Genomic DNA, 12,897 nt, shown 5'->3' on the forward strand with positions numbered 1-12,897 from the left:
ATACTGGAACTTTTTCTGTTATTCTGTTAACCTACCTCTCCATGGCCCTGAAGAAATTGTGTCTGTGCATGAACTAGTTTTATAGTGCGCGATGAGGATTGTCTCATTCAACTTTATAAAGTTTTGATACTTGTGTCATGCCATGCGTCACCCGTATATACACGACGTCCTTGATATTTGTCGATTAGATCCTGAGCTTTATGGAGTTGTCAGGCTCTCAGGCTGTTGATATTTCGACGTTCATGCTTAAGCCATCCTATTATCACTGCTGCACTGTACTGGAACAAACCTGCAAACTGTGGGTAATCATTGGCTCAACCAGCTGTTCCTTTGGACACAATCTGTTTGGAAACAATAAGTACCATATTTCTGAACCTAATGATGTAGTGGCACTGAACATATACGTGTACCTAACGTGTTTGGGTTCTCATTAACTGCCTATTTCTAGTGATGTTAAGTATTTTTTCTTGCAATTTCTAAGACATCTGCTGATATTGCTGGCATTTAATGCATTTACATAGTGTCAACAGATTTTACCCCTTCTGAAAACTCATCTTCCTTATATGATAGGGTTATTATTTTATTCAAATTCAGGGATTGCAGGAATGGACTAGTAGGGATAGGAACCATATTGACTGCATCCACTTAATCGCCCTCGGCAGGAGCCTGGCCACATTAACTGATTAACATCATTTTATAAGGTGAATTGCTTCAAAGGGGGCCTCAAGTTGCAGCGATGCTCTATGTTGGAATGGAACATGGCCATCACTCTTCTGTTGCCACTAAAAAAGTGAGTTAGGTTGTGTGCAAATTTAAGCAAAGACTAACTTGATCTGTCTCATCACTGTATTACTTCTATTATTTAACATGTTGTATAAGTGTATAAAATATTACAACGCTATTTGCTCCTGTGTTGTTGGCTTGATTTTAAACAAAGCACCAGTCTACCATGTGTTTTAGTAAATTTTTGGGTAGTGCTCTATAAGAGCCTATCCATGCACAAAGATGCAAGTTTGGGCTGATTGGGCCAACCCAACAACCCATCCAGTTATTTCTTATATGTTCAGAAAGTAGAGTGTCAAATAAGTAAGAGTAAACCACTAATTATTAGACAAGAAAATATTAATCCATGTCCAAGTGCACCACTTCGTGAGTTTGCACACTCAACATATTCTGATTTGGATACATACACACAAATTTGAGTAAAATTATGTTACATTACAGTACAAAGACAAACGATGAGAACATAATTTTGTTTGTTATAGAACTCAATAGTTCGTTTTTGGGTATAATACACATTGATTACTCCTCTTCATGCACTTTTTAATATGCCCTTAAATGAACACTTAGTAGTTCTACACTTCGTAGTTCTATGGGTTCTGAAAGAACTTTTCGAAACCCACGCGTGGACGAAGTCACAAAGGGGTTCATATGAACATATGTCCACACAATCTGCTTTGGTGGGTCAGTCCACTTGCATCTCTAGTACCAATACGTGACTTAAGTACATTGTCCAAACTACCTACGGATATTATTGATATGGCATATATGTAGGTTAAAGTTTTACAGCTGTAGATTCGAAAGTTGGCTGCGACTTTGCTCACTCAATGATAAGTATTCTATCTACCGCTCTGCGATAGCAAAGTAGAATCCATTTGTTCCTTCTTCACATGGGGGGTAAAATATGAATATATACCTTAGAAGGCTTTACTCGAGGCTGTCCTCAATGTCGCCTAGTTTTGAGATATCAAAAACGGTTATCTTTTTAAGTGTCATCTCTAGTACTTATGTTCATATGCTAGTATGCTACCTCTTTCACAGCAAACACGGCCACTAAATGAATGTTAGCAAAAAATCTACAGAACTAGAAGCCCAATCGACAAAATGCCATTTGACTTGTGTACATGCCCTTCTGGGTTGTAGTGGTTCTGTACAGGCAAAATATCTGGGTTTTTTTTACGGAAAATAATGATTTCTGCTAATACGTATACTTATAAGTATACCAAAATAAGTTAAGTACAAGGAAGAAAAGGGGGCTGTAATTTCTCCTCGTGGGCTTTATAATTTTCAAAATAAGTGTAGTTGGTTGTGTGTAATTTCTTCAGATGGGGGTGTAATTTATCCTACTAAAGGAAAAGAATGAGATACTGGAATGCTGCACCCCCGGCAGGAAGCTGGAAATAATTCTTCCTCTTCGCTGTATGAACAAGTACATTGAGTTCTTCCTTGAATTTCTTCATACACCTGTAGACGTTCGCCTGAATCCTTTGAAATATGAAGTCATTCCTGGTCGTCCATATGACCCAAGTGATCAGAATGAATATCTCCAGGAAGAAAGGAACTGCTGCAAATCTTTATCAATGCTGCTCTGCAAAGTATCAGATTTGATTATCAGATGTCCCATCAGCCAAAGAAGAGTTATCCTCCTTACATATCCTCGGCAACTCGAACATGGAAGGAGAAGCATCTCTTTTGTCCAGAAAGCAGAAGCATCTCTTTTTCCAGAAGGCATAATACTAGATAGGAGAACAATCTAAATCTCATCCATTTATCATCGATCTATCTTTATTGGAAGGGGGAGCTTTTTGACACTACACTAGTGTCAAAAAGCGTCTTACATTATGGGGCGGAGGGAGTAGAAAAGGAAAAGAAAAGAATACTATGACCATCTCAAATTACACAAGTTTTTTAATTTTAAAATAAATAAAGTTACTTATCTCAATTGTTTGTGACCAGCCGGATCTAAATTTATGTTAGATTTTCTGTAATGTTTGAAAATATTTATGTAATTTTTGCAGGGAGTTTCGGGCATTCAATCTGTGAAGAGATAAGATCATATGCATACGTACGTGTTGATTGCTGTTCCCAATCCACGTGCCTCGCGCTGGGGCCCTGCGAATAAAGGCGCCACCGATGATTCATCGTCTAGCAAGTCCCTGTCCCCTCATCGATCCCGATTCTCTCTCTGGATACGACGACGTAGAGCCACCGCTGCCACTCGCTGGATGGCCGGTCTACTGACGGCGATGGGCCAACATTCTTTTGCCCGCACTGCAAACAGTATGTATAAGTTTCTGATCCAAATTCAATCTACGCACAGAGAAACAAAATGAGCAATTATTCCATACACAAATAGTATCCGAATTTTGTCCTTTTGTTGCACTATGTGTAGCTGGATTTGTCTTTTCCTTTGTTTCGCTGCGCGTAGATTGAATTTTTCTTTGAATTTTTGTGAGGTTGTAAACACATATCTTTTGTGGCGATATACAAGCTATGCCAAGCGCAGGGAGAAAAAAGTCCACTTTTACGTTCTGTGCAAGTTTAAGCAAAGATCTAAGGTAGTTTGTCTAGACTAGTTTGACCTTTGTCTCTTCAACGTGTTACTGCTGATACTTTACGTGTAGTATAACATACTACGACAATGTTGCTCCTGCTTTGTCTTGATGTGAAACAACGCAGCGAAGCTTAAGTATTGTTATGGCTATGATGTGTTCTAGTATTTTTTTCGCCAGTTTCCTATATTTCTATAATAGCCTATCCATGCACAAATATGCAAGTTTGGGCTGGCCAACCTAACAACCCATCCAGTTATTTCCTATGTGCATAACGTAGACGGTAAGTTAAGTAGGAGTAAACGATCGTGTCAGACTGCATCATATTGTCTATCAGTTGTAAACGACACCCACTGCAAATCAGAGAGGCCCTTATTGTTCGGCTGGTTTTGTAATAATTTTTTGAAAACCATGAGTGGGCGAGGTAGCGAGGTCGGAGTCTCGCGGATGGGTTCATATGAACATATTTCCACAGAATCTGCTTTGGTGGGTCAGTCAATTCAGTGCAATGTCCAAATTACCTACGTATATTATTTATATGGTATATGTAGGTTAATGTTTTACAGCTGTAGATTAAAAAGTTGGTTGACATTGTTCATTCAATGATAAGTATTTTACTTACCACTCTGTGATAGCAAAGTAGAAACCATTTGTTCCTTCTTCACATGGCAGTGAAATATGCATATATACCTTGGAAGGCTTTACTTGAGGTTATTCCCAATGTCACCTAGATTTGAGTATCAAAAAAAGGACAGGTGATCTTTTTGAAGTGCCATCTCTAGTATTTAATGGTTATATGCTACCTCTTTAGCAGAAAACATCTTGTCACGAAATGCATGTGTTAGGAAAAATTCCACAGAACCCAATTGACAAAATACCATTTGACTTGGAGAGTGGTTTTTCTAAGCCCAAGCACACTGTACCCCTTATCCTTATCCTCCGACATTATGTTGAAATTTGTGCTAGCCAACTAACTTCCTACATGAAAGTTTGTCTAGAAATTCAGGGGACTGTTGGGGATGGTGTTGTTGACACTGACGCAGAAGCCTTGAGAAGAAGCCCGAGATACAAAGGGAGGAGGATCAGAAACTGGAAGATCTGGCCAAAATAAGAGAGAGAGAGAGAGAGAGAGAGAGAGAGAGAGAGAGAGAGAGAGAGAGAGAGAGAGAGAGAGCTTCATATGACTCTTTGATAAGAATTGATCTAGGGTGTTCAATTGAGATGATTGATAAAAATATTGACATTACTAAATAGATGTAAATGTTGTCAGGAAAGACTTTGACTCGCAGAACATCTATACCAATATAAAAAGACCCAAAGGGGCAGATCCAACAAATCTCAGCCACTCCAATGACTTAGGCTGCTTCAATGGTGAGCTCTCAACATGTTTAGCGTGTAGTTAACATCATATCAAATATAAATTACAATGCCAATCACATAATTAACACACAAATAGTATTTTACCTAATATCCATGTGTAATTAATATATTTTCTAATATCAATGTTCATTGCACGTATATATTTACTAGTTATTAATTAGAAAGAGAAAGACATTGAAAATCCCAGCACTCTAGGTCCTATTGATACTGAAGATTGTTGGAATTATTATGTGATCAAATGGTCAAAACGTTAATTACCATAAGTTAATATGGGCCCATTAATTAATTTCAGGATTAATACCAATTAAATGGCAATTAACAATTGGGCCCGTGATTGGGGGGCCGAATTTATGTTAATATGGTTAAGGTCCCACGGTCAAAGTCAGTGCATTATATAAGGGAGCAGATGCACGTAAACACGAGTCCATCACATTAGTCATCGTCTTCTCCCAGAATCGCTCATTTTCCAATCAGGAGAGTGCGGCTCATTGACGTGAAGGCCTTGCCGTTTCTCCGGCGAAGTGCTGGAGACGCTGCTGCAATCCGTCATCAACTTCAGACTTTAATTTCTCTACCGAGATGGCCTCTCCAAACGGAGGTATAATTATCTACTGTCCACTAAATTCCGCATCAGATCAAATTGTGTTCATGTGTATTAGATAAGATCCATTAGCACTTATGTAATCTCAGCAGTTAGTCTATCATTTGATATCAAAGCAAGGTTAGATCTAATTGCAACCTGTTTGAGAATTAGCAGTAGATTAATCTGCCTTGGTATAACTTGCCTAAAAAATCGTGCGTGGAGGCATGGTACATGCGCATCAGGGGTCACGTGCTTCAGCCAGCATCAGTATCGCCGGAAGTCTTCCGAGCGCCGCCGTCTTCTCGTTTTTGCTGACGCGACTCGCCTCATGGTGGTGTTTCCTCCGCTGCACGCATCAGGTGTCAGGCGAGCGCATCGCAACATGCTGCCGCCTCCGCGTGCATCAAGAGCCACGCGAGCGCCGCATGCCGCCATCGCCGCCGCCGCCGTCTGCATTAGTCGCCGTGCGCATCATGCCGAGTCTCGACGCCGCACGCATCAGGGCGATGCTCTGGTTGCCGTGCGCGTCGTGGGGACGTACTAGGGCAGGACACGGTGTATCATCACCTTCCCCGCATAGCCGGCTCATTTCCGTAACTGTTGCGTCGCTCGATCGATTTTTCCTGATGGTAGCGGCGACGGAGCAGGGAGCTGGTTCGGTCGATTAGGGATTCGGCCTTGCACTCGTAACCTTTTCTGTTTCGAGACAATGCACTCCTCGTAACTGACTAGCCTGCCACTAATTTTGCCGGGCATCAAGATGGGTCTTACTTATTCTTGGGCCGCACAGAAGCATTTTTGGTTAATAACTAGCGATGGCAGGCAGCATCAGAGTTGCAAAGTAATCTAGTATTAGCACGTGCAGCTTATTTAGTTTTAACTCCTCAGGTTCCTGGTACTTACAGGAAGAGTACATGCCAAGCTTTTAAATTCTGTTGTTATTTTAAAACAGTAGATGGCTGTTTAAACATTTGTATGATTCAGTATATTTCATGAGTATTTTTTCTTCTTCTTCCAGGTGTTGCATCATACAAATTAGAGCCTTAGCCTTTGCACCTGCTGTATATTTCATAGGTTACATGTGCATTAGTTCTGTTTGCTGCCGGTCATCAAATAGTTGCTAGTGCTTTAGTTAGGCAGCAGCGCATGATTCCTGCACTGCCGTCTCCTGTGCACAAGTTAATCGTACAATGTGCATTCTTATTTAATTTTGCTAACTAAATTACACGGTTGATTATTATTATTTTTACGTGCATTTCAGTCGTTATTCACGAGCATTAAGTGTTGAATTAGAATGGAACCAACGAGAAATTTTGATTTAACAGTGCTATATATTCTCACGATAATTGTGATAATTAATTTTAGTACTACATGGTTACATACTTACCAACGTTGTATGTGATCATGATTATTTTTGGACCTTTTATCTAATGCTACTTTATATCTTGGGATAATTGCAATAATTAATTTTTGTGACGCATGATTACATTCTGACCAAAGTTGATTATGATCATTATTATTAGAATTAATTTTCCAATAAAGATATTTCATTTGTTCCTTTTTTCGTTACTGCCCAACGGTGTCGCGAATTAGGATTTAATTTATTTTTGGCATGTATTAATCAGACTAATGCAAATAACACGCAATAAGTTAATTTGATATGGATGTTATTTTCAGATTTTTTAATTCTAATATCCATGTTATTTTTCCCTTTAATTCAGCCTTCAACCCATTAGGTGTTACTGGGCACATCAGTGGAATTGAGCATCTCAATGAAACTAATTTTGCTTCCTAGAAGGAGCATATTCTGAATGCCCTTGTGATCATGGACCTTGACTGCGCACTTAGAGAAAAAGCTCCTATTCCTCCGCCCTCTGATGATGAAAACCTTCTTGAGAAAAGTACGGTTTATGAGGCTAATAAGGAGAAATGGGAGTGCTCCAACCGCATGTCTGTCAAGCTCATGAAAAGCACAACAACTTATGGGATCAGGGAAGCAATTCCTGACTCTGGGTGTGCTAAAACTTACCTGTCATTAGTGGAGGAGCAATTCAAAAAATCCTCAAAAGTATATGCCAGCACATTGATAATGGAAATACTCACCACTAAGTATGACGGTGTAAGCGGCATTAGGAAACATATCATAACTATGAACGATATGGCCGCGAAATTAGAGGGCATAGGCATTGAGATTTCTGAGGGCATTTTGGTAGACTTCATTATGAATTCCCTTCCTGTGGAGTATGGTCCATTTAGGATCAATTATATCACACGAAAGGAGAAGTGGACCATGAGTGAGCTCATAGCTATGTGTGTTCAAGAAGAAGACCATCTGATGGGCATGGTATGAAAGTGTTGCCATCAGAATATTGCTAATAAGGGTAATGACATTATTTCTTAAATTTATGAATCATTAGTTTACTTATCTTCCCATAAATAATGTTGAGTTGACTCAGGTGCCACTTGCACAATTCGAACTCATTTAAGGGATTCCATTTTATGAGGACACTCCAAAAGGATGGATCGAAGTCTTAGATTTTTCCAGCTGGACTGATGTTCAAGCATTGGATTTATCCTTAAGCGTTGGAGATTTGTTCATCCTCCATCTTAATAATATACTATTATTTTCCTAGCATAAAGAGGGACCTTATTTTGTTTCTCTATTAGATGATGGATTTAAAACAAATATCATGTTATTAAGAGTTGTCATGATAGTTCTGGTTGTGATGTCTCTTGTGAATCCTTGAATGTTTATTATGAGTTTGATATCTCAACAAAATGATGTCACTATCATTTAAGCCATGTTTTGAAGGGGAGAAATGATCATTAAGAGTTTCCATGATGTTTCTGATTGCAATGTCTGATCATTAAGAGTTGTCATGATGGTTTTGATTGCAATGTCTGATCATTAAGAGTTGTCATGATGGTTTTGATTGCGGTGTCTCTTGTGAATCCTTGAATGTGTATTATGAGTGCTCATCGAAACGATGAAACTACCATTTAAGACATATTTCGAAGGGGAGAAATGAACACTATCATTAAGTAAGAGACACCTTCCTTTCATCTACTTGGCTTATCTGATTTGGGTGAAACTATTAGTTATATTGAGGGAAATAAGTAAAGAAAACCGATAAAGGAGTTTTTCCACGGTACTCGGGATATGGAAATAATACGCATACAAAAAATTCGGTCCAGTTCCTAGCACTTATAAGTATTTTACACTTTCATTACCTTCACCCATGAATTATTCGCATTGGCCCATTTTCTAGAATAACAAAGTTTTTTTGTGTATGTTATTGTCGCCCAATATTCACTGGCGTTAAACACTCTAATTCTTTGTAGAATGTTTGCATCAGTGGGAGCTATATACAAAAGGGCAATGAAAAATTAAAGTTGAGGGGTCCATATAGGAAATAAGAAGGGAAATTGCACGTACGCTAAGATGAGTGGGAGCTAGTATGTCACATTTGTACTTTATGGTACGATACATATAAAATTAGTTTTCCACTACTAAGCCTACTGTCTAAGGTGACAATGCAATTTTTAATTTTAGCTATGTTGTGATACAACCAGGCAAGCCTTCTGCCTTAACAATTTTGCCCGGACTTAGATTGGTACACTACATATCTAATATTTTTGTGCGATAAGAAATCCGCACATTTGTTCACGAGTAACAACAATTAAGTGAGTATCATGTTGTGAAATATACTGTCCAAGACCAAATATTAAATTCAGCATATATGTACTAAGTGCATGATAGCTGATCCCCTAACTAAAGGCTTACGATAATTTTGCTAGCATAAGTATAACTCAAGGCCTCTAATTGTTGGGACAATTATATAAATGAGATCTCGAATTTTGATCTGGACAATAAGAAAGTTTGTTTCGCTCTATAGGACCATAAGTACGGAGTATGCCTGCATGCACATACAAACTCCCAACCATGAATAATTATCCGTGTCAAGATGGAGTATTATGCTATAGATAATGGGGTTCCAGTAATAACTATTCGATTACTGTGAATACATTACCTTGGTATGGTATTTTTGCCGAGATATGGACTAATGATGATTAACCATTCGATCAAGTGGGAGAATGTTGGAATTATTATGTGATCAAATGGTCAAAACATTAATTGCCATAAGTTAATATGGGCCCATTAATTAATTTCAGGATTAATACCAATTAAATGACAATTAACAATTGGACCCGTGATTGGGGGGCCGAATTTATGTTAATATGGTTAAGGTCCCACGGTCAAAGTCAGTGCATTATATAAGGGAGCAGATGCATGTAAACACGAGTCCATCACATTAGTCATCGTCTTCTCCCAGAATCGCTCCTTTAAAAATCAGGAGAGCGCGGCTCATTGACGTGAAGGCCTTGCCGTTTCTCAGGCGAAGTGCTGGAGACGCTGCTAGAATAATCCGTCATCAACTTCATACTCTAATTTCTCTACCGAGATGGCCTCTCCAAACGGAGGTATAATTATCTACTGTCCACTAAATTCCGCATCAGATCAAATTGTGTTCATGTGTATTAGATAAGATCCATTAGCACTTATATAATCTCAGCAATTAGTCTATCAGAGATGCTATATTTGATAATTTATGTGCTGATAAAGAACACTCTAATGCTGAGATGGAGGAGGAATATCGTATGCAATTAAAGAATTTGATTGCTCAAAAAGATTCTAATAGAGTTAACTCACCAATGATTAATTGTGTGAAGCACTCGGTTTCTGTTGGTCGTCCTTTGCATAGGGATAGGAAGAAAAGAGATACTTCGAATATTTTGCTTTCTCCTTATTTTGATCTATAATTTTTAGCAATGAAATGAGGTTTTTGGAATGTGAGAGGTTTGGGACAAGACCCTAAAAAAAGATATGTTAGGGAAATGATCATTGATCATAAGCTTGACTTCATTGGCGTTTTAGAAACTATCAAATAGAATTATTGTAAAAGTCAAAGACCTGTTCTATCAATTTTGTAAAAGAAAAAAGCTGGGAGATGGACATAATACTAGGTTCTGGGAAGATATTTGGGTACGCCGATGATAAAACCTGAAAAATGGCTTACACCAGATTATACTTTCTGTGCTTTGACCACAATATTACTGTGGCTGAAGCAGTACAAAAAGGTTGGGATGGGTTTAGATTCAGAAGAATGTTGCATGTGGAAACTTTGGAACTGTGGAGAAATCTTAAACAAAGATGTGAAAGAGTTGAAATGGGGTCTCTGGCAAAGATAAACCATTGCTCTTTTTTTACCTTGTCACTTGCTTCTGCCACGAGTTCACGTGTCATCATGTCCCCACCACCACGAGATTATACAATATGAAAATTGGAATGGTACCGTGCCATATGCGGAAAGATCTTGGCTTGATTCTGTAGGTCTTAGGGTTCTTATTAAGCTTAATTGAGCCCTATGGAGTGACATAGCTCATATGCCAACGAAGAAGCTATGGCCAAGATTGCAGTAATGTAAACAGATTGGAGGAGCATGTTCCAAGTTAACATGTAATTAGAATCCCTAAACCTTGGGTGCTTGGGGCTTTTCGTTTTGACCCAGCCACTTGCTTTTGTCACGAATTTACACAGTAGAAAGAGCATTCACTGCCACGAGTTTACACATTATGCCGTATGTGGCGACTTCTTCAATCTCAAGGTCCATAGGCTCAGAATCTCAAATGTGCTTATAAAGGTAGGATGTGCCTGCATACGTTCGTAGGGAGAAGTATATGTGCGTACATGTGAGCATCTGCACCTATACCGTGTTTCGTTTAAAACTCCACTGATTGAAACGATCGGGGATCTACAGCCAAGCACCCTGCCACACGCAGAAAAATCGATTGATAAAACAGAGTTCGATGCGGTCCAGCCTGGAGTCATGCAGACAAGCAACATGGCATGTTCAGAAAGATTCTCTAGGCCTTAGGGCTTTTACCTTGATTGGGTCACTGAGATGCTGATTAGAGAAACTTTACAAGCAATGAGAATCTATAGCCCTCGATCGGGGCTCCTTCTTTGACCTTGAACTTGCTTCTGCACTTTACGCATTACGATATCTCTACTTCCAAGAGTTTACATGTGATCAAAGTGTCGACGAGGCAGGCCAAAGATCTTGGCTTGATTCTCTGGCTCTTAGGTTTATTTTCCACCTTAATTTGGGCCAAGGGGATACAGATTCGAGGAGCACGGAGAAGAGTACTACGAGGAGAGAGCACCGCCCCCATTCCACGTTGCCGCTCCGAACCACCCTGAAACAAGGCAGCGCTCTACTATGCCGCTCTCCAACTCTACATCCGCGCCGGCGGCCGAGGTGCTCCTCCCAGAAGGGCTCCGGTCGGAGTCGCTGCCGCGGCACGTGGCGCTGGTGATGGATGGGAACTCTCGGTGGGCGGCAGCGCGGGGCCTGCCACCGACAGACAGGCACGAGCACGGGATGCGCGCGCTGATGAGGACGGTGCGGCTCTGCCGCGCCTGGGGCATCCGCGTCGTCACCGCCTTCGGCTTCTCGCTCGAGAACTGGAATCGACCAAAGGCCCGCACCTATAATACCTTGTCATTCCTCGATCGTGCGCGCCCGCCATGCATACATGTACATACATAGCTCTTGATTGATGGTGGTGTTCTTTCATGGCATTTGCAGGCGGAGGTTGACTTCTTGATGGCCTTGATCGAGAGGTTTATCAACGACAACCTCGCCGAGTTCATGAGGTACGGTACTACATATGACTACTTCAGTACTTGTGCAAATTAATTAGTTCATATTCCCTCTGTAACTTGATTTATTTAAGACGTTTTTTGACACTGTCATAGACTCTAAAGATGTCACTGAGTATAAAAAGTTGCAGAGGTAGTATTAATTTTGGACCGATCACAAGGAGAAGAGATCGATCGATTATATTTCTGTGTTACTCTGTTGCAGGGAAGGGACCCGTCTACGTATAATTGGTGACCGCTCAAGGCTGCCAATCTCTGTGCAGAAGACCGCGCGAGATGCCGAGGAGGCAACAAGGAACAACTCGCGTCTCGATCTAGTCCTAGCCATCAGCTACAGCGGGCGGATGGACATTGTGCAAGCATGCCGTAAGCTCGCCCAAAAGGTGGACGCCAAGCTGCTCAGGCCGGAGGACATCGATGAGTCGATGTTCGCCGACGAGCTCCAGACCAGCTGTGCGGCAGACGAATCCTCCTCCTCTTGCCCGGACCTGCTCATCAGGACCAGCGGCGAGCTGAGGCTCAGCAACTTCCTGCTGTGGCAGTCGGCTTACTCTGAGCTCTTCTTCACCGACACGCTCTGGCCTGATTTCGGGGAGGCCCAATATCTCCAGGCATTGACGGCCTTCCAGAGCAGAGATAGGCGCTTTGGTGCAAGAAAACATAATGCAGCGCTATAAATAAACGGTGCGCGCACGTGACCCGATGCTCCATCATGCTCTATCTATCTCTATCTGGCTTTATAATCAGTTTTTATTACCTTCAAATAAAGTGTTCCCCTCACGTACGGTGAGTGGTGTACTACAGCAGAGGCTACTAAAACTTCTCTCCCGTGATTTACTATATGCTCATTGTATTCGATATAGTTTAGCATTCATGCC

At 40.6% G+C, this 12,897-nt stretch overlaps 1 protein-coding gene across 1 annotated transcript; it reads left to right on the plus strand.

The window, feature by feature from the left end:
- Positions 1-11,387: 11,387 nt before the first annotated feature.
- Positions 11,388-12,859, plus strand: LOC123108533 (cis-prenyltransferase 4, chloroplastic). Its single transcript, XM_044530310.1, has 3 exons — positions 11,388-11,837; positions 11,946-12,013; positions 12,225-12,859. Exons 1-3 carry the CDS (start codon positions 11,577-11,579, stop codon positions 12,694-12,696), a joined length of 801 nt encoding a protein of 266 aa, XP_044386245.1. The 5' UTR covers positions 11,388-11,576; the 3' UTR covers positions 12,697-12,859.
- Positions 12,860-12,897: the final 38 nt, after the last annotated feature.

Source organism: Triticum aestivum, chromosome 5A (assembly GCF_018294505.1).
Source record: "Triticum aestivum cultivar Chinese Spring chromosome 5A, IWGSC CS RefSeq v2.1, whole genome shotgun sequence".
Classification (NCBI taxonomy): Eukaryota; Viridiplantae; Streptophyta; class Magnoliopsida; order Poales; family Poaceae; genus Triticum; species Triticum aestivum.